Source organism: Camellia sinensis, chromosome 14 (assembly GCF_055761805.1).
Source record: "Camellia sinensis isolate YWXY chromosome 14, ASM5576180v1, whole genome shotgun sequence".
NCBI classification, from domain to species: domain Eukaryota; kingdom Viridiplantae; phylum Streptophyta; class Magnoliopsida; order Ericales; family Theaceae; genus Camellia; species Camellia sinensis.
In genome coordinates this window covers 131,887,288-131,906,647 of record NC_138974.1, presented here as the reverse complement: position 1 = coordinate 131,906,647, position 19,360 = coordinate 131,887,288, and the positions used below count along the sequence as shown (strand labels likewise).

The window sequence follows — 19,360 nt, the reverse complement described above, 5'->3', positions numbered from 1 at the left end:
CGAACTTAGGAAAAATTAACCATTTCCAACAGGTGAGTCAGATCAGCCGAAGTAAATTTGTCACCTCCCAAGAACTTGGAATCGATAAGCCTCTCTTCGTACACATCCAAAACTCTAGCCAGCTTGGCTTCCTCTTTGGCCACCACAGCTTCGTTTGCTGGCTGGCCATTCTTCGCCTTGTACTTGTACACCAGCTCCGAGGTCAGCTTGGAAGCCGGTGGGTGGAACTGATGATCCTCCACATCAATCCAAGCCGCTGCTATTCCTTGCATCTTTGGCTCCATGTAGACTTGTTCTTTCCCTGGCTTCGGGTACAAGTGTGATATGCACCTCATGATCGCCCTTGACTCTATCGTTTACAGAGAAAATTATTAGATATATTAAATTATTATGTGACATTATTTATATAATATTTTTCATTAATGAGAAACTTCAATAATAACTGAGTTATATTTTATTTTCTAATTATTTGAAGAGAAAAAAATGAGTCATCATGTCCCATTTTAAAAAAAAAAAAAAAAAATGTGTTGCGTAATAGGTTTTAAAAGAACAAGTAAGCAATGCTGTAACGTGATTTAATGAAATAAAGTGGAATGAGATAATCATTATTCTACATAAGAATGCCTTTTTATAGTTGTAAGAGAATTATCATTCCATTATGTTTCACCTTTATTCTATTGAAATCAAAACCACCTTAATTTAAAAAATATGATCAATCTTAGAGCTTAATTAAAACAGTAAATGAAGCTTACCAAATAGTATCATATCTCCATCTTCAAAAATCGGACCCTGACTGTACGGGGAGCAAATATTCCGGCAAGCCCGTACTCTTTTCTTCCGTGCTCCGTTTCTGTCCGATCACCTGCGAGCAAATAACGGAGAGTTACCCGGCGGTGTGTGGTCGGAAAACCCCTCCGACGATCAAGTTAGAATACACACACCTTAGGATAAAGAGAGGGAGAGTAGAGTTGTTTGAGTGTAAGACTTTCCTTACAAAGTGTTCCTGTGTCGCGTATGGGGGGCGCAGACATGCTTATATACCCTTCTGCGCCCCAAATCTACTCCCATTGGTCTCTCGACACGTGGCTTTGTTATCCCATCTGTCAGCACAAATCTTGCTATACATCACCTAACCCAACTGCCAGCCCACTCTGCTGGGAGCACGGCAGCCGGGCAACATTATCTCGGCTATCAACGGCCATACTGAACATGCCCAAGTGCAGTTGATGTCGTAGTTTCCTACTACCGGGCTTAATTCCAGCCGTGCTCAACTGTATTCCGGCGAAGCTGAGCTGGAGATTGGTAACACCGGTCAGCCAAAGACCTTTTCGGCCAAGCTCCAAGCACAGGCCTTCCTACCAGGTTAAGGTGCGTGCATTACAACCTTGCAACGCGTGAGCCGGGGAGCCTCATCTAGGCTGTTCCTTCACCTGTCCGCCCTTCGCGGAACCGAGATCATATAACTCGGTTCCACGTGGGCTTTGCCATTACCGAGCAATATCACGGCCTGATCTTGGAGCCCAATACCTCGGCCCAAATCTGTCCGACTAACGTCACGGCCCAATCTCAGATCATAAATCTCCCTCTCAATTGTCCCTTAATTCCGTCCTCAAAAGCGTGACTGGGATTACTTATTTCGACCGGGATAACACTTCTTCGGCCCTCAGTATGCGAAATGGCGACCGGGCTAGTTGACATTCCTGTCTGCAAACTTGATCGGTTATACTCCTCGGTTGACGTCCTCTTCTTCAAAAGTAGCCCAATTGACTCAACTCTTCAACCTGTCTCTTCAGTTCTGACGTCGTCATAAATGGGGACACGTGGCGGGCTGCCATTGGTTCTTGAGCAGCCAACCCGCCGTCTTGCCAAAATTTGAATTTGGGCTGTCTCATCTCCTCTATAAACATTCCCCCCTCATATTCCTTGAGTTCTTACTGACTCACTGCCATTCCAAGCAACCCAGAGCTCTTGCCTTTCCTCTGCCATTCCTGAACTCGCGCTCGAAGAAGAAGCAGACACTGCTCTATATTGGTAAGCCATTCAACCCTTGTTATTGTTATTTTCCTTGATATTTCACACAATAGGGCAATAAAACGTAGTTCTTAGGACATAGGCCATAGAAATCATCACAAACCTCTCACTGTTCATGGTGTTCTTCATTTTCGCTGATGAACTTCGAAAAACTGGGACGGACCGGGCTCCAGGTCTTTGTTTGATCCAAAAAACCATTCCGACCGAGCAAATAACCTGTTAGACTTAACCATAGCAAGAACCGGGATAACAAAGGTCTTGGCCGCTCAACAGGGCTAAAATCTGGTCTGCTTGGGCAGCCAAGCTCCTTGGTTAGCCTCTACGACCGAGGTGGTTTGGCACTCTAGACGACCGAGCTAAAGTCAAGCTCGCTTTGCGCGACCGCGCTCCCTCTTACACTTGTCCTTCTTTTCCTGTAGAGTCCAAGGGGACCACTAACCATTCCTGAGGCTCCCAAAGACCGAGCAGCCACAAATCACTTGACAGTGCCAAACCACAGCCGAGCTAATTTAGCCGGTCGTAAATGGGGAAATTTCGCTTCCTCGTAGATACTCCGGCTGCCTTGGCCGAGTTCATGGAGGAGTACGGCATCCCGGCCGACGTCCACCTTAAGCTTGCAGAAGAGCAAACAACGCCTTGGGGCAGATCAGAACAATGCCCCTTCACCGTGCTATCTATCATCGAAGGAGGCCTTCGCTTTCCACTCAACCCACTTATCACCGAGTTCCTCCGCCGCACCGGGCTGGCACCCATACAAGTGTCCACCAACACTTACCGAATTATCAACGGCGTCCATGAACTGAACAACCGGCTAGGCACCAACTTAGGTTTAGTCGAGATATTAAGGCAATACACGATGGGTCACACCAGTGACAACCTAGCCTATTATTTGAAAATCAGACCGGGCAAGGAGAAAATTGTAACCGGCACCCCGGATAAATACTTGCACGACGACGATTTTTTCTGGTTATCGGGCAATTACGAAACAGCCGACGTACCGGGCTGGTTTATAAGCAAGAACTTCGGTTCCTCATGTAAGCCGCTCAAACTTGCTCGGTCAGCCTACCTTCTTTATTCTGTAATTAACCAGTTTTCTTTTTTCTATTGCTTTTTTTGGCTTTGCACATGTAACCGGGCTCTCTGCTCCTCCTTTTGTATTAACTTTCTATCAATGAAAAGCTTTAATTTCATCAAGTATTTGCATGGTTTTCTCGAACTCTATCTTCAGCAAAACATCTCGGTTTAAATCACTAAGTTGCACAAATCACCAACTAGCTTGACCAGAGTTAACATCTCGGTAAATTTAGCAAAATTGAGGAACTTCTTCAACCGGAATAAACATCTCGGTGGGAACAACAAAGTTGAACAAATCACTAATTCTTTCAACCAGACTAAACCATCATGGTTGAGCATGCCTGAACTGAACAAAACATCTTGTATAACCGGAATACACCATCTCGGTTGGAATCTCTGAGTCGAACAAACCATCAACTCCTTCAACCGGAGTAACTCATCTCGGTTAGAATCTCTGAGTTGAAACCATCAACTCCTTCAACCAGAGTAACTCATCTCGGTTGGAATCTCTGAGTTGAACAAACCATCAACTCCTTCAGCCGGAATAACTCATCTCGGTTGGAATCTCTGAGTTGAACAAACCATCAACTCCTTCAACCGAAGTAACTCATCTCGGTTGGAATCCCTGAGTTGAACAATCCATCAACTCCTTCAACCGGAGTAAATCATCTCGGTTGAGAATCTCAAATAGTCAAAGCAATCAATCAAAATGCTAAGGCAAAGAAGACACTTCTATATATTGACAAAAAGAATTACATTTTGAAGTGTAAGGCAAAAAATTCCTTTGCACAAAAAGAAAACAAAAGCTAGAAATAGTACAGTTTGAGATTGGCCGCATTCTATGGCCGCGGGATCGCTCTACCATCCAAATCCTCCAAGTGGTATGCCCCCTTGCCCGCCAGATCGATTACCTTGTAGGGTTCTTCCCAATTTGCACTTAGCTTGCCTTCTCCTGGCACCAGAGTATTGCCCATAACTTTTCTCAAGACCCAATCACCCACCTTAAACGGTCTGGGGTGTACCGTCTTGTTGTACTTCCTGGAGAGCTCTTGCTGGTAGGCGGCCACATGGATAAGAGCCTTTTCCCGACGCTCTTCCACCAGATCCAATTCCAGAGCAATGGCCTCGGCGTTCAGCTCAGGCTCAAAACTTTTACTTCTGAGAGTGGGCATGCCAACTTCCAATGGAATGACCGCTTCCATGCCATAAGCCAAAGCGAATGGAGTTTCCCCAGTAGCACGCCGCGGGGTAGTTCGGTATGCCCAAAGGACGCTGGAAAGTTCTTCGGCCTACTTTCCCTTGGCCTTCTCAAGCCTCTTCTTCAGTCCATCAAGAATAGTCTTGTTTGACGCCTCGGCTTGACCGTTGGACTGTGGGTAAGCCGGGGTGGAGTTGTAGAATTCAATCTTCAAATTTTCACAAAACCCTCTGAATAGGCGACCGTCAAACTAGGTGCCGTTGTCAGAGATCAAAATTTTAGGGATGCCGAACTGAGTTACCACATTCTGCCAGACAAACCGCTTCACGTCTTTCTCCTTGATTGTTGCCAAAGGCTCGGCTTCAACCCACTTGGTGAAGTAGTCTGTTGCCGCGATGAAGAACTTCCGGTTGCCTGGTGCTGTTGGGAGCGGCCCCACTATGTCTAATCCCCACATTGCAAAAGGCCAAGGGCTGGTTAAGGGAAGAAGTTCTCTGGTCGGCTGATGGATCTGGTGTGCAAATTTCTGGCACTTCTCGCACTTGCGAACGTATTTCTGTGCGTCGGATTGCATGCACGGCCACCAATAGCCTTGTGAAATAGCACGGTAGGCCAAGGACCTGCCCCCTATGTGACTGCCACAGATGCCTTCGTGAATTTCGTACAAAAAGGCCTCCATGCTACTCGGGTGCACGCACTTCAGATAAGGACCGGTGAAGGACTTTTTGTACAACGATCCAGATGGAGAGAGCCAAAACCGCTCTGATTTCACCCAGACTTTGTGCGCTTCTTTCTTGTCGGTTGGCAGAATCCAATCTCTGAGAAATAGGGTTATAGGGTTCATCCAGGAAGGACCTAGCGCGGCGCAGAATACATCCGTCTGCCCGACTTCCTCTATGCTCGGCCGTGGAAGGAATTCAATTAACAGGGGGTTAGGAGATGTACAATCAACCATTAAAGCGAGGCCGGCCAGCTCATCAGCTCAGTTGTTCTCTTCTCGCCCAATCTGTTGAACTCTGATTGCCTGAAATTGCTTGATGTGTTCCCTGACCAAAGCTTGGTACTTTGCCATTCTGTCGTCCTTTGCTTCATAAATCCCAGCGACTTGGTTAACCACAAGCTGGGAATCACTGTACACCATTAGCTCGGAGGCCTTCATCTGAAGGGCGCTCTTGAGTCCGGCCAAAAGTGCCTCGTACTCAGCCTCGTTGTTGGATGCTGGGAAGCCAAGGGTGATAGAATGTTCAATAGTTAGGCCATCCGGCGAGATAAGAACGATACCTAGCCCGGCACCGTGGCGGTTCGACGCTCCATCAACGAAAAGTTTCCATATCTCCCCCACGAAGAGCTTCCGCATTCTGAAGGGTCCTAAGAGTTTCGAAGGTCGATGAGATCACGGTTGTTCGGCTGTTCGGCTGCACGTTCTGTGCCGGCTGGTTCCACGTCAGCCCCCCTTGATGATTCGACACCAGACTCGGCAAGTTGACCTGCAATGCCCAAGTCCGTAGGCGAATCTCCAGGCTGCGGTATTATGCCAGCCGCAGGCTCTGTACTGAGTGCTTCCACTTCTTCCCCCCTTGGTGATGCGGGACCGGACAGAGCAGGTTGGTCGGTGATACTCAACTCCGTCATCACATTTCCGGGTGGTAAAATCGTACAAACTGAGGGTGCTTCAGTGGTGCGCGCAAACTCCGCGTCGCTACCTCCACCGACTGGTTGTATCTCGGATGGTCTTGCGTGCACTTCATCATCTGCCACGGTAATATCGACCGGGCATACCGGATGAGTTCCAGGTGAGAATTCAGCGACGAAGTCGGCCAAAGTCTGGGCTTTGATGGCAGTGCACGGCTGGAACTTCAAATCAAACTGTCCCAACTTGACCGCCCACTTAAGAATCCGACCGGAGAAGTTTGCCCGCTCGAATAAAGCTTTGAGGGGGAACTCGGTCAAGATGATGACGGTATGTGCATGGAAATAGTGCGCCAACTTTCTTGAAGCCATCATTAATGCCAAAGCAAGCTTCTCCAACGGCAAGTATCTCGACTCTGCCGGTAGCAAAGTTTTACTGACATAAAAGATGGGGAGGTGCTTGATTCCTTCAGCCCGGACAAGCACCGCACTGACTGCATGCTGCGATACGGCCAAATAAAGATAGAGTTCTTCTCCAGGCTCCGGTGTGACCAACAGTGGCGCTGAAGACAAATACTCCTTGAGCTCGGCCAAAGCTCGGTCACACTCTTCATCCCAGGAGAACTTTGATTTTAAAGACTGAAAGAAAGGGCGACAGCGATCTGATGACTGGCTTATAAATCGATTAAGCGCGGCGACCATTCCGGCCAGATGCTACACGTCTTTTGCCGAGCTAGGCTGTTTTAACTCTTGCACGGCTTGGATTTGTGTAGGGTCTGCTTCGATACCTCGGTTCGTGACTAGGAATCCCAAAAAATTTTCGGATCCCACGCCGAAGGCACACTTAGACGCATTCAGGCGTAGCTTGTGCTTTTTGAGAATGGCGAACATCTCGGCCAAGTCGGACAAATGATCTGCCTAATGCCGGCTTTTAACCACCATATCATCAATGTAAGCTTCCATTGTCCGGCCCAGCAAAGGAGCAAACATCTTGGTCACCATCCTCTGAAAAGTTACCCCGGCGTTCTTCAAACCAAAAGGCATGACTCGGTAGCAGAAGAGTCCCCTTGGTGTAGTAAATGAGGTGATTTCTCGGTCGGGGCCATGCATGGCAATCTGATGATAGCCGCGGTAGGCGTCCAAGAAACTTAGCCTGTTATGTCCAGCCGTCAAATCCACAAGCTGGTCAATTTTAGGCAAAAGAAATCTATCTTTCGGACAAGCTCAGTTGACGATCTTGTAATCAACGCAAACCCGCCACTTCCCATTCTTCTTCGGTACCACCACTGTATTTGAGATCCACCGAGGATAGTGCACTTCTTGAATTGCTCGTGCCTCCAGCAAATTCTTGACTTCCTCCGCAACTACCTCGGCGTGATGCAGCGCCGATCTCCTTGTTCGCTGAATGATTGGCTTGGCTCCGGGGAAGACATTGAGATGATGGCAAATAAAACTTGGATCGAGGCCGGGCATGTCGTAAGGCGACCATGCAAAAACTTCGATGTTAGCCATCAAAAACTCTACCATCTCGGTCCGTTCTGTGGCTGTAAGGCTTGAGCCGAGCAAGAAGAACTTGTCTGGCTGCTCTGTATCAATTCACACCTCCACCAATTCCTCGACAGCTTTGTCTTCTGCCTTGGTGCCCACATCGTCAAGAACTCCCCGGTCTTTCGGTCCTTTTATCATCTGAACGAAGCCTTTGGCAGCACGGCTCCCATTCACTGCCACGAAGCATTGCTTGGACATAACTTGATCTCCCCAGATCTCCTCGATTGCCCCCATAGCCGAGGGGAATCTCATCACCTGATGGTAGGTCGACGCGACGGCTTGCATGGCGTGGAGCCATCCCCTTCCAAGGATTAGATTGTAAGTAGAAGGAACTTGTAACACCCAGAACTCCACTTGCTTGACCGCAGATCCCGCTTTGACCGGCAGGATAATCTTCCCCAAAGGCCACTCCGGTTGTGAGTTGAAACCAACTAGTGGCGAAGTTGCCAGAGCCAAGTCTGTCTCCCGGAGCTTGAGCTGTTTGAACGCATCGTAATACATGATCTCGACTGAGCTTCCCTGATCGATCAAGATCCGTTTGACATCGAATTCCTTGACGCGGAGTGTTACTACTAAGGCATCGTTGTGCGGCGTCTGAATACGCTCTAGATCCCTTGAGGTGAAACTAATCACATCTTTTTCTACGGTCTTCCCTCTCTTGGTGGCAGACTGTACCGACAAAACCTCCCTCATATGTTCTGCCTTTTTGATCATACCCCGGAGTTCACAAACATGCTCCGGTTCTACTATGCCGTGGATGACATTAATAACTCCTTGCGGTGGTGCATCTCGGTCATCCTGTCCCCTGGGCTCAACTGGAGCTTGGTTCGCCTTGACGCCCCCATCAATGTAAAGGTCTAGGTGTCCGGCCGCGACTAGCTCTTCCAGGTGTTGCCTCAAAGGCAAACAGTCCTCAGTCCGGTGGCCTCGCTCCCGATGAAATGTGCAACGATACCGCGGATTGTAGCCCTTTTGTCCATCGCCCAACTTAGCAGGAAACCAGACATACTCCTCGTCTCGGATTTCATTAAGTATGCGATAGATTGGAATCTTGAAGACCGTAGTTATGCCAGTCCTTGCCTTCAACCTTCTGTTTGCCTCCGCTATGTCATCTCGGGGGTAGTCATCCCGGTCCTTCCGGCGTCCTCTACCCCGGTTTTTGCAATTTGAGCCACGGTCCGATTCCTCTACTCGGTCACTTGAGCGGCTAGACTCTTGCCCAACTGCGTGCACTTTGCCTGCTGTCTTCTTGTCTGTTGCTACCGGAGTTGCCTTTACGGTAGATGCTGACGCATCATCCTCGACTCGGACGTGCTCATTGATGCGCTGCATGAGCTGGCCCATGGACGTCGGTTGGTGCATAGTAAGCGAGTCCCGCAGTCTATGTCCAACCGGGAGACCACGCTTGTATTGAGTGATTGCAAGGTTGACCGGGCAATCCAAGATCTCGTTAAAGGTCTCCCAATATCTGGAGTTGCACGCCTTCAACGTGTCGCTCGGTTCCATCTTGACACTCAGTAGGTGATCAACTTCTTTTGGTGTTTTGGTATTGGTTTTGAAGCGCGTGACAAAGGCTTCGGCCAGCTGATGTCACCTCTCAATACTCCCCTCCGGCAACCTTTCAAACCACTTCAAGCCCAGTTCGCCCAAACTTGACGGAAAGCTGAGGCACATAAGAGCATCATTCCGCCTATGTCCGCCCATGACCTGTCGGAAATGACTTACGTGCATGTAGGGATCGGTTTTCCCGTCGTAAAGCGTGAACTTTGGCTGGTGGAAGCCTACTGGAAGCGGTGTTGTTTCTATTTCCAGGGAGAAAGGAGTGGCACTTAACCTTGCCAAATCTGAATCCACTAGGAGTAACGCTGCTTGGCGGGGTGGAGGCATTCCGACCTCCTCGCTGGCGTGAACCCCGTAGGATAACCGCTGGAACGCCGGTATCCTCTGAGCTTTCCGCCGGCGAGCCCGCTCCTTTAGGACCGCCCGCAAATCTTCTGAATGAGCGGAGTAAGAGTATCTCGACGTCGTCACCGGATGTGAGGGCCGGTAAGTGCTATCTTGCGCGCTAGACTTCTCTGCATGCACGTCGGAATCACCAACCTGGTAACTTCTGGTAATAGAAATGGATGGAGTGCGTCGCTGACTCTGATCGCCTGAACGGCGGGATGGGGTGCGCTCACTGTGGTCACCCACTCCAGCTACACCCTTCCCTTTGACATGCCGCTTGAGCTCTTCCATCTCCGCCGCCATTCGCCGGATGACGGCGTCTTGGTCCCTCAACTTGTGCTCCAGACGTCTGAGGTGTGACTCTCTTCGCCGCCGATGACCGTCTGGACTCCGCGAATGGCCATAACTTCTCCAGCGCTTATCCCGCGCTTCCCCCGACTGCCCTCCGGGGAATGTCTCCAAATCCGCCATTGGAAGGATGGCGGGATGTCCCTCTCTCCTTCGGATAAACTCCGGGGTGGCTCCTTCGATGGCAGACAACAGAATCTGATCGTTGTTTGCCATGAACGGCGATCAGATGAGCTTGGAAGACAAGGTTTTGTCTGTCAACTTCCCACAGACAGTGCCAATTGTACGGGGAGCAAATATTCCGGCAAGTCCGTACTCCTTTCTTCCGAGCTCTGTTTCTGTCTGATCACCTGCGAGCAAATAACGGTGAGCTACCCGGCGGTGTGTGGCCAGAAAACCCCTCCGACGATCAAGTTAGAATACACACACCTTAGGATAGAGAGAGAGAGTGAAGTTGTTTGAGTGTAAGAATTTCCTTACAAAGTGTTCCTGTGTCGCGTATGGGGGGCGCAGACATGCTTATATACCCTTCTGCGCCCCAAATCTACTCCCATTGGTCTCTCGACATGTGACTCTGTTATCCCATCTGTCAGCACAAATCTTGCTATACATCACCTAACCCAACTGCCAGCCCACTCTGCTGGGAGTACGGCAGCCGGGCAACATTATCTCGGTTATCAACGGCCATACTGAACATGCCCAAGTGCAGTTGATGTCGTAGTTTCGTACTGCCGGGCTTAATTCCAGCCGTGCTCAACTGTATTCCGGCGAAGCTGAGCTGGAGATTGGTAACGCCAGTCAGCCAAAGACCTTCTAGGCCAAGCTCCAAGCACAGGCCTTCCTACCAGGTTAAGGTGCGTGCATTACAACCTTGCAACATGTGAGCCGAGGAGCCTCATCTAGGCTGTTCCTCCACCTGTCCGCCCTTCGCGGAACCGAGATCAGATAACTCGGTTCCACGTGGGCTTTGCCATTACCGAGCAATATCACGGCCTGATCTTGGAGCCCAATACCACGGCCCAAATCTGTCCGGCTAACGTCACGGCCCAATCTCAGATCATAAATTTCCCTCTCACTGACCAAACGGCTAAAAATAGATTAAAAAAAAAAATTTAGTTAGGACTTAGCAGTTACACTAATTTAGTAGATTGAACTGTTCATGCTAAAGCTTGACTTCTCTCAAGTGCAGTGGATCATTTAGGTGCCGTTTGGTAACACTTACGTTTTCTGTTTTCTGTTTATATTTACAAAAATTTTAAAAACTCAAATAAAAACTTGTTTGGTAAAATTTTTGATTTATAAATCAGTGGTCTCAGTTTATAAATTTGGCCAAAAAATGAAAACACAAAAAATGTATTTCCGTTTTGAGTTTTGAATTTTTTTTTTTTTTATCACCCAACACTAGCCACCACCCGCCACCATTTTCCACCACCGTCTTCCGGCACCACCACCCACCTCCACCACCACCTGCCACCACCACTCACCACCCACCAGCCACCACCCATCTACCACCCACCAGCCACCACCCATCTACCACCCACTCGCCACCACCACCCACCCCTCACCGCCGTCGCCGCCACCACCACCACCACCACCATCACCTACCACCCACCTGCCACTACCACCCACCACCCACTTGCTACCACCTACCACCCGCCACCGTTACCCACCCAACCACCACAACCACCACCACCACCACCACCCACCACCACCACCACCCGCCATCTGCCACCTACTTGCCACCATTACCCACCACCTGCCACTACCACCGCCACAACCACCCACTCGCTACCACCTACCACCTGCCACCGTCACCTACCCACCCACCCGCCACCACCCGCCATCCGCCACCCACCTGCCACCACCACCCACCACCACCACCACCCACTCGCCACCGTCATCCACCACCACCACCGCCACCACCACCCACCCGCCATCCGCCACCTATCTGCCACCACCACCCGCCACTACCACCATCATCACCCACTCGCTACCACCCACTACCCGCCACCGTCACCCACCCACCCACCACCACCCACCCACTATCCGCCACTCACTTGCCACCACCACCAACCACCCGTCACCACCACCACCACTACCCACTCGCTACCACCCACCACCCGCCACCGTCACCCACCCACCCACCAGCACCATCCGCCACCACCACCACCCACCCGCTACCACTCCCCACCACCCGCCATCCACCACCCACCTGCCACCACCACCAACCACCTACCACCACCACCACCACCACCCGCCACCATCACCCACCCAACCACCACCACCACCACCCACCCGCCACTACCCACCACCACCAGCTACCCACCACCCACCGTCACCACTTTCCACCACCGTCTTCCGCCGCCACTTGCCACCACTTGCCATTTCTCACTCTTTTTTATATTTTAAATTTTTTTAAAACATTTTGTCAATTACCAAACGCGTTTGTGGTTTATGTTTTTTTAAAAATAAACAAAAAATAAACAAAAATCAGTTTATAAAATTTTTGTAAATATAAACTGAAAACGTAAGCGTTACCAAACACACCCTTAGTTGTTCAAGAGAAGCTGAGCTCATTGAAAAACATACCACCACCAAACACCAATTAGTATTGTGTGTAAAATAGTTTGTTTTCCTTTAATGGTGTTTTTATTTATTTTTTAGAAATAAATAATAATTTTTTTTTCCCTACAACTGAAAAAAGAGAAGCTCTAAAATTGAAGATGGTATAGAAGAGGAAGAGGTTAAAGTGCAAGGATTACGCTGAGAGAGAGAAAGGGCTCTTTTTTGAGGTCTCCGGCCTTGAGATCCACTGGTACGAACTCGAACTCGAGCTCATGATCGAAAAGCGAAACCAGTGCTCTCATTGTGGAGGTAGAATCAATGGCACCATAGAGTTTTCGAGCAGCCATGAATGTGTGTGTGTGTGAGAGAGAGAGAGAGAGAGAGAGAGAGAGAGAGAGAGGGAGGGAGGGGGAGAGAGGGGGAGAGAGAGAAAGGGGAAGGGCACTTGTTGGCTCCATTAAATTCTTGAAATGTGAGTATATATATTGGTATTAAGATGAAAAAAATATTATAAATAAGAGCAGTTTTTGAATTCAAACATAAAAAATTAAAAATGATTTAGAAGTTAAAATTAAAAGTACAAATTCATTAATAATATGTCTCACACATACGACCTTAATTTTATATCATAAATTTAACATTTTAAGGATTTTCTGAGTTTGATTTTCATGTTTCATAGACTTTTTAATACATAAATTGATAAAAAATATTACAGATCTTAAATAATTTATCAAATTTTGTATTAGACATCTTACATATGTGATCCGTACAAACCTATATATGTGTAGATCACACACCCATCTTTCACATGAATATAAGATCATACAAATCTATAGATGTTTGATAAAAAATTTAATAAATTATTTAAAATTCCTAATGTCAGCTCTAAGTTGTTTTCTTACCAAGCCAATGCCCACCCGTCTGGTACGTTTCATTGGTTGCCATGTTGGACCCACTGGACACGGGGTCCTGCTGTGTTGCAGTCCCTGCTGTGCCTGCCGTGATTTCAAACGGCAGCGTTTAATCATTTTTTTTTCCTCTAAAACGGGCACAGTTTCATTTTTGTTTTTTTTAATTTTATTTTATTTATTTTTCATCTTCTCACTGTGTGTTTTGACATGATAAATTACATTTTACCTTAAATCCTAAAATAAAAAAATTACATTTTAAAAATTAAATCTTAAACCTTAAACCCTAAAATAAAAAAAAAATTTAAAAATTAAACCTTAAACATAAACCCTAAACCCTAAACCCTCAAATAAAAATAAATAAATTTTAAGAATTAAACCCTAAACCTTAAACCTTAAACCTTAAATAAACCATAAACACTAAAATAAAAATAAAAATAAAATTAATAATTAAACCCTAAACTTCAAACCCTAAAATAAAAAAATAAATTAAATAAATTTTAAGAATTAAACTCTAAACCCTAAAATAAAATAAAAAATTTAAGAATTAAACCCTAAACCCTCTACCTTAAAATAAAAAAAAAAATTAAATTTTAAAAATTAAATCCTAAATCCTAAAATAAAATAAAGAAAAGTGTAATTTATGACATCAAAAAACATAGTGAGAACATTAATTAAAAAAAAAAAAAAAAAAAAAAAAGAAGAAGAAGAAGAAGAAGAAGAGAATAAAACTGTGTCGTTTTAGGCACAGCGGGGAACACTGCATAGCAGTGACCCTGCTCCCGGACCCACTTGCTTGAGACCAGTGACAATTGAAAATCGGTTTTGCCATGAACAATCACTTTTTACATTACTTACCCAAAAAAATCACTTTTTACATGGTTTTTCTTAATTGTGAAACGTATGGTAACTTGCATTTGAGTTTATTTAAATTGTCTGAATTTATAAATGTCAATTGATCCTTCGGACGATCGTTTGGAAGATTGACACAATATTTATCTATCGTAATTGTCACTCTTATCGATTGTGACTATTATCATGTTATCAGATGACCGACCGAATGATCAACAAGCTAAAACTCAAGCTATATATTCAAACAAACTTAAATTCAAACTACATAAGAACATTCGTATTAGATGAGACAAAATAATAAAAAGGTAAAATATAGCTACTAAGGCCTCGTTTGGGAACAAGTTAATTTAGTAACTTTTTGATTATTTAGCTAAAATATGAGTTAAAAAAAACTAATATGTTTGGGATGACTTTTTGACTTTCTACGAAAAGATGTGCAAAAAGTAGAGAGAAAAGAGAATTTTTGACTTTTTAGTATGTGTTATTGGCTTTTTGGTTAATTTATTAGTAACTTTTTGATTTTTTGACTAAAAGGAAAGATTCTCAAACAAGGCCTAAATCATCAAATCCTTCCTCCATCAGTCTCAACAATTTTTTTGTAAATTAACTTTCTGTTAAATTTGCTACAGTACCTCAACAACTTAAAAAAGGCGTTTTTCATTGGCTACATGATTTTTTATTATGTTTTCTAGAGCAAAATTGGGCCAAAATCTTTAAAGCGGTCGTCTACCCGGATGTTCCTCCGGATATCCTACCGGATGTCCCGTGAGTGCCTGTAGCAGAAGGAGAAAAATGTCCAAATAAGTCTAACCGGCCGGTCAACCGGTCAACGGCAATTTTTTTTTTTTTTAAAGAATTGTTTGGGTGACATCTCATCAATTTAATAATAATAAAAAAAGAATAACAAATAGAATAAGAAATTAATATTTTAATAAAATTGAGTTAGAATAAAGAGTTTGATACAGTGAGCACTAAGAATATGACTAATTAAAATAATACACAAATGCTCTAATATTGTTTTTCTTAATAAATGCACATGAACTTCAATTGTGTTTAATAATTATAAAAAAAATAGTGAGACAAATTTATACTAGCGTTTTTATTTAAAAATATGCTATAAAATCAAGTAAGTTTGAACCATAGTTGAATCTATTTTTTACGAATCAATCAGTTTGCTTGTTTTTATTTTTAAAAAAATACTTTTTAAAAAATTTTATTTTCTTATTTTTCATATTTTTTTGTTTTTACAGAATTTTTTCAATATTTTAAGTAATTTTTTTACTTTTTAGACACACCTAACATAAATACACCTAAAAAATAAAAAAAATGTAAAAAAATATTTTAAAAATTCACTAAATATTAAAAATATAACAAAAAAATACAAGGATTCAGTACATTTTTTATATTTCTATGTATTTATTAATTTTTTAAAATATTTTTTTATAAATTTTTTACTTTTTAAATACATCTAATTAAGGTGCATCTAAAAAAGTAAAAAAAATATTTAAAATTTAAAAAATATTCACTAAAAATAAAAGAATATGAAAATAAAAAAATTCAATTTTCAAAAAATTTAATCTATAAAACTTAAATCAAACACACTGAATATAACTTATAAGAAAAATGACTTAGACCCCTAGTGGGTGGTGTCGGGGTCTTCTCTAATTGTCCAAAAATTTATTTTTTTTATTTTTTATTTTTTTAGTTTTAGCCAGTGACAGCTATCACGTGAGACTAGGAGGGAGGGTTCACTAGGTGCCCCAGCTGCAAGTCGGAAGCACTGCTGAACTTATAAATGTTTGGGTCTATTTGTTTTTTTATTTGGGTATAATGCCAAAAAAAATAAAGTAATTTTGAACAATAATTGGACCCACTTTTTCACGAAACAAATGTCACTGGTGTCTTTTCATACAACATTTTCTGTTTCTTTTTGGATGTTATTAATTTGTGCAGTCACGAGGTATCTCTCTAAAAAAGAGCATTATATTAGGGATTGTTTGGGATGACTTAAATAAATGTATTTTTTATTTTTTTACAAAAAAATATGTAGAAAAATAGAAAGGTGATGTGAGAAAAAAAAGATAAAAAAATAAAAAAATAAATTATTTTAGATATGCCAAACTTAATCAAATTTTTTAAATTTTCTTCAAAAAAAAAAAAAAAAAAAAGAAAGAAGATTGACACAGTCATCACGTCATGGAATGTCAATTCATTAGAACTGTCCTAGAATTCTATATTTAGAACGGCTAAGCATTTTTGTTAATTTGTGAGATCGTTAAGAAAACAGGGAATGAAACATAGAAGGAACAAGAACTCCTCTGAGAGGTTGGTTATTTTAATAGATTATTTTAATATATTTAAATATTTATATTTAAAAAGATTAAATTTTTTCATAATTAAATATGATAGTTGTGAAAAAATAAAATAAAATAATTATAAAGTTGACTTAACATTTTATTTTATCTGCTATTTTAATTTATTTTGTCTTTTATAAATTTTAACCGAAAAAAAGAGAGGTTAAACCTTGTCTCCCCAAACACCCCTTAAGTCTTACATATCAAATAAAGTTTTTGTTCTCATGATAGTCCCAGCAACTACCCAAATACGATGTTGAAGGGCTGATAATCTGATGGGAGATGCTTCTATCCCATCCACGGTATAGATTAGAGCATATTATTAGGATTGTGGGACTTATTACAGGTCTTATTTTGATAATATAAACTGTTAAATGTGTAAAATTTATTGAATATTTTGTATCGTAAAAAATCACGTTAATCAGATATCGGTAGCCCTTTAGTCAAAACACATTTTTATCAATAACATTATTCATCCCACTAATTTGGGAGCACTAATGAGTTGAAATTCCAAAAAAAAAAAAAACTAAGGCCAAAATATCATATCAATAAGTGCGACCCATCCCCTAGAGTTCCTTTAGAGCTCCCAAACATTTTCCTTTTATCAATGATAAATATGATTTTTAAAATAAATTATTAACAAAAATGTGTTCCGATCAAGAGTTACTAATATCCAATCAATGTAAATTTTTGCAAACAAGAAGTACTTGACAAGTTCTACACATTGAACGGTTCAGATTATCGAAACAAGACCTGTGATAAGTTTCACAGGTTTAACAATATGTTCCTATTTACATAGTGAATTGGAGAGAAATCATGAGCCGACTTAGGGTTGTTTGGGAAATTTAATTATGAGCCGACTTTTTTTTAAAAAAAAATATGTAAAAAAATAGAAATACAATAAAATTAAAAATTAACTTTTAATCCTGTATGCAAAATAACCCTAAAGCCTTGTTTTGGATATCCTAAAAAAGTTAAAAAGTTAAAAAATTACTATTCTATTTAAATCACATCATCTTATTTAAGTCAAATCATCTCTCTACCACATTACTTCAAATTTAATTCATATTTCATAAAATGTCAAAAAATACACCGTTTGAGAAGAAGAATATGGGGCTTTTTTGGCTATTTTAGTCACAAAAGACAAAATATCACATTCAATCCATAATCATTGCACTATTCTCTCACAAAAAAATTTAAAAAAGTTAAAAATCCAAAAAATCTTTCCCAAATCAGACTTTTTAGCACAAACTAAAATAATAAAAAAATTAAAAAATTAAAAAATCAACCCACTACCCAAACTAACCCTTATTTAAATTATTCCAAACCACCCTTAAATATCTAGTTGGGCAGTGTTTGAGACACCTAACAGCTGCAAAATCCATGCAATCGCTGTTCATATGGTGTTTGACTGACATATAACGAGGCGATCTCTAGTTGTTAATTGTGCGTCCAAGTTATTTGGTAGACTGGACGGTATCGGGTCATCTTTTGTAGCTGTACTGAGATGGACACATATTTTGACTTGAATGTCAGAGTTAATGAAACTTCTGCCGGTATGAGTTGGGTTTATTATTTACAGATTTTATTTTGATAATTTAAATTATTTAATATATAAAATTTGATAAATATTTTATTTTTATAAAAAATTACATTGATCAGATATCGATAGTTACTTAATCAAATTAAATTTTTATCAATAATTTATTTTTATATTTAGTTGTTAACAGAAATCTGATCCGATCAAATAGTTATCGATATTTGATCAACGCGATTTAGTTAACGAGTACTACATAATGAACGGTTCAAATCATCAAAATAAGACTCGTAGTGAGCCTCTACAGACTCAATAGCACACTTCAGTCCGATCTCAAACTGAAGAAAGGCCTAACTCTAAAAAAATTGTGTCTCCCACTCTGCACTATTTAAAATTGCAAAAATACTTGGATCTCCAAAGTTAGGAACCTCCATGATCTCTAATATAATGTGGATCAATCATGTGTTTTTCTTTTCAACAATGTTACATAATCTTAAAAAACACAACCCTACAACCCCCATTCCAGGAAAGAAAATAAAAAATAAAAACAAAAATACATAATTAATTCATATCATTTTAAGAGTTATGAGATCTCTAATTTTGAAGGTCCCAATCATTTTTATTTTATTGTTTTGTTTTTTCTTTTTGCATCAATCACATAATTGTGGATAAGAGGGTAATTTATACTTATAAATTGGGCCGAGCTGGGTAATGGGCCGTTATGGGCTATATTGCGAAGGGCTGAGTAAAAAGGCTATGAAGTTACTCCAGCCCAAGAGAGGTGTAAAGTTACTCCGGTCCGCGAGAGACCTGAAGTTACCCCGGTCCCAAAGAGCTTACGGTAAGTTCGGTCGTCACTCACAAAGTTATCCCAGTTTGGACCGGAATATTGGTTATTTCGGTCTAGACGTACCATGGTTAGCATTAAGAAGAGCCAAGGTAAGAACAGTGAATGGAAGAGCCGAGCTAGTGTTATCTCGGTCTAGTCTGCGGCTTAGCATAGCCATGTTTACCTCGGTCATGTTGAAGTCTGACCATGATAGAACCATCTCACTTGGTTAATGCAGTGAGGGGGGTGTTGAAGAATAAGCATTATCTTTCAGGAGTATGAATCCTAGGAGGACTCTACATGGAGGAGTAAAAGTCCTACTAGGATTGTGCCACGCGGAACCTATAAAAGCTTACAACATCACCTATGGAGAGGTAACACAACTTTGATTCCTGAATACACAGAGCTTTTGTCTACTTGTCTATTTTGCTGACTTAAGCATCGGAGGGGTTTCCGGCACACACCCGTCGGCTAGCTCACGTTTGTGTTTTCAGGGAGTAAAGCGACGACGTTTGGAGGAGTGCAGACTTGATCAACAGG

At 42.5% G+C, this 19,360-nt stretch overlaps 2 protein-coding genes across 2 annotated transcripts; both read right to left on the bottom strand.

The window, feature by feature from the left end:
• Positions 1-36: 36 nt before the first annotated feature.
• On the bottom strand, positions 37-8,986 carry LOC114307804 (uncharacterized). The gene is made up of 2 exons (XM_082904223.1): positions 753-8,986; positions 37-349 (listed from the first exon to the last, which is right to left on the bottom strand). Exon 1 carries the CDS (start codon positions 8,984-8,986, stop codon positions 7,529-7,531), a length of 1,458 nt encoding a protein of 485 aa, XP_082760349.1. The 3' UTR covers positions 37-349; positions 753-7,528.
• Positions 3,945-4,307, bottom strand: LOC145807298 (uncharacterized). The gene has a single exon (XM_082905269.1). The coding sequence runs from the start codon at positions 4,305-4,307 to the stop codon at positions 3,945-3,947; it is 363 nt and encodes a 120-aa protein (XP_082761395.1).
• Positions 8,987-19,360: the final 10,374 nt, after the last annotated feature.

What these genes read in the sequence shown, in the direction of transcription:
- LOC114307804 (XM_082904223.1), bottom strand. Translation starts at nt 8,986, where the DNA reads ATGGAACCGAGCGACACGTTGAAGGCGTGCAACTCCAGATATTGGGAG.
- LOC145807298 (XM_082905269.1), bottom strand. Translation starts at nt 4,307, where the DNA reads ATGGAAGCGGTCATTCCATTGGAAGTTGGCATGCCCACTCTCAGAAGT.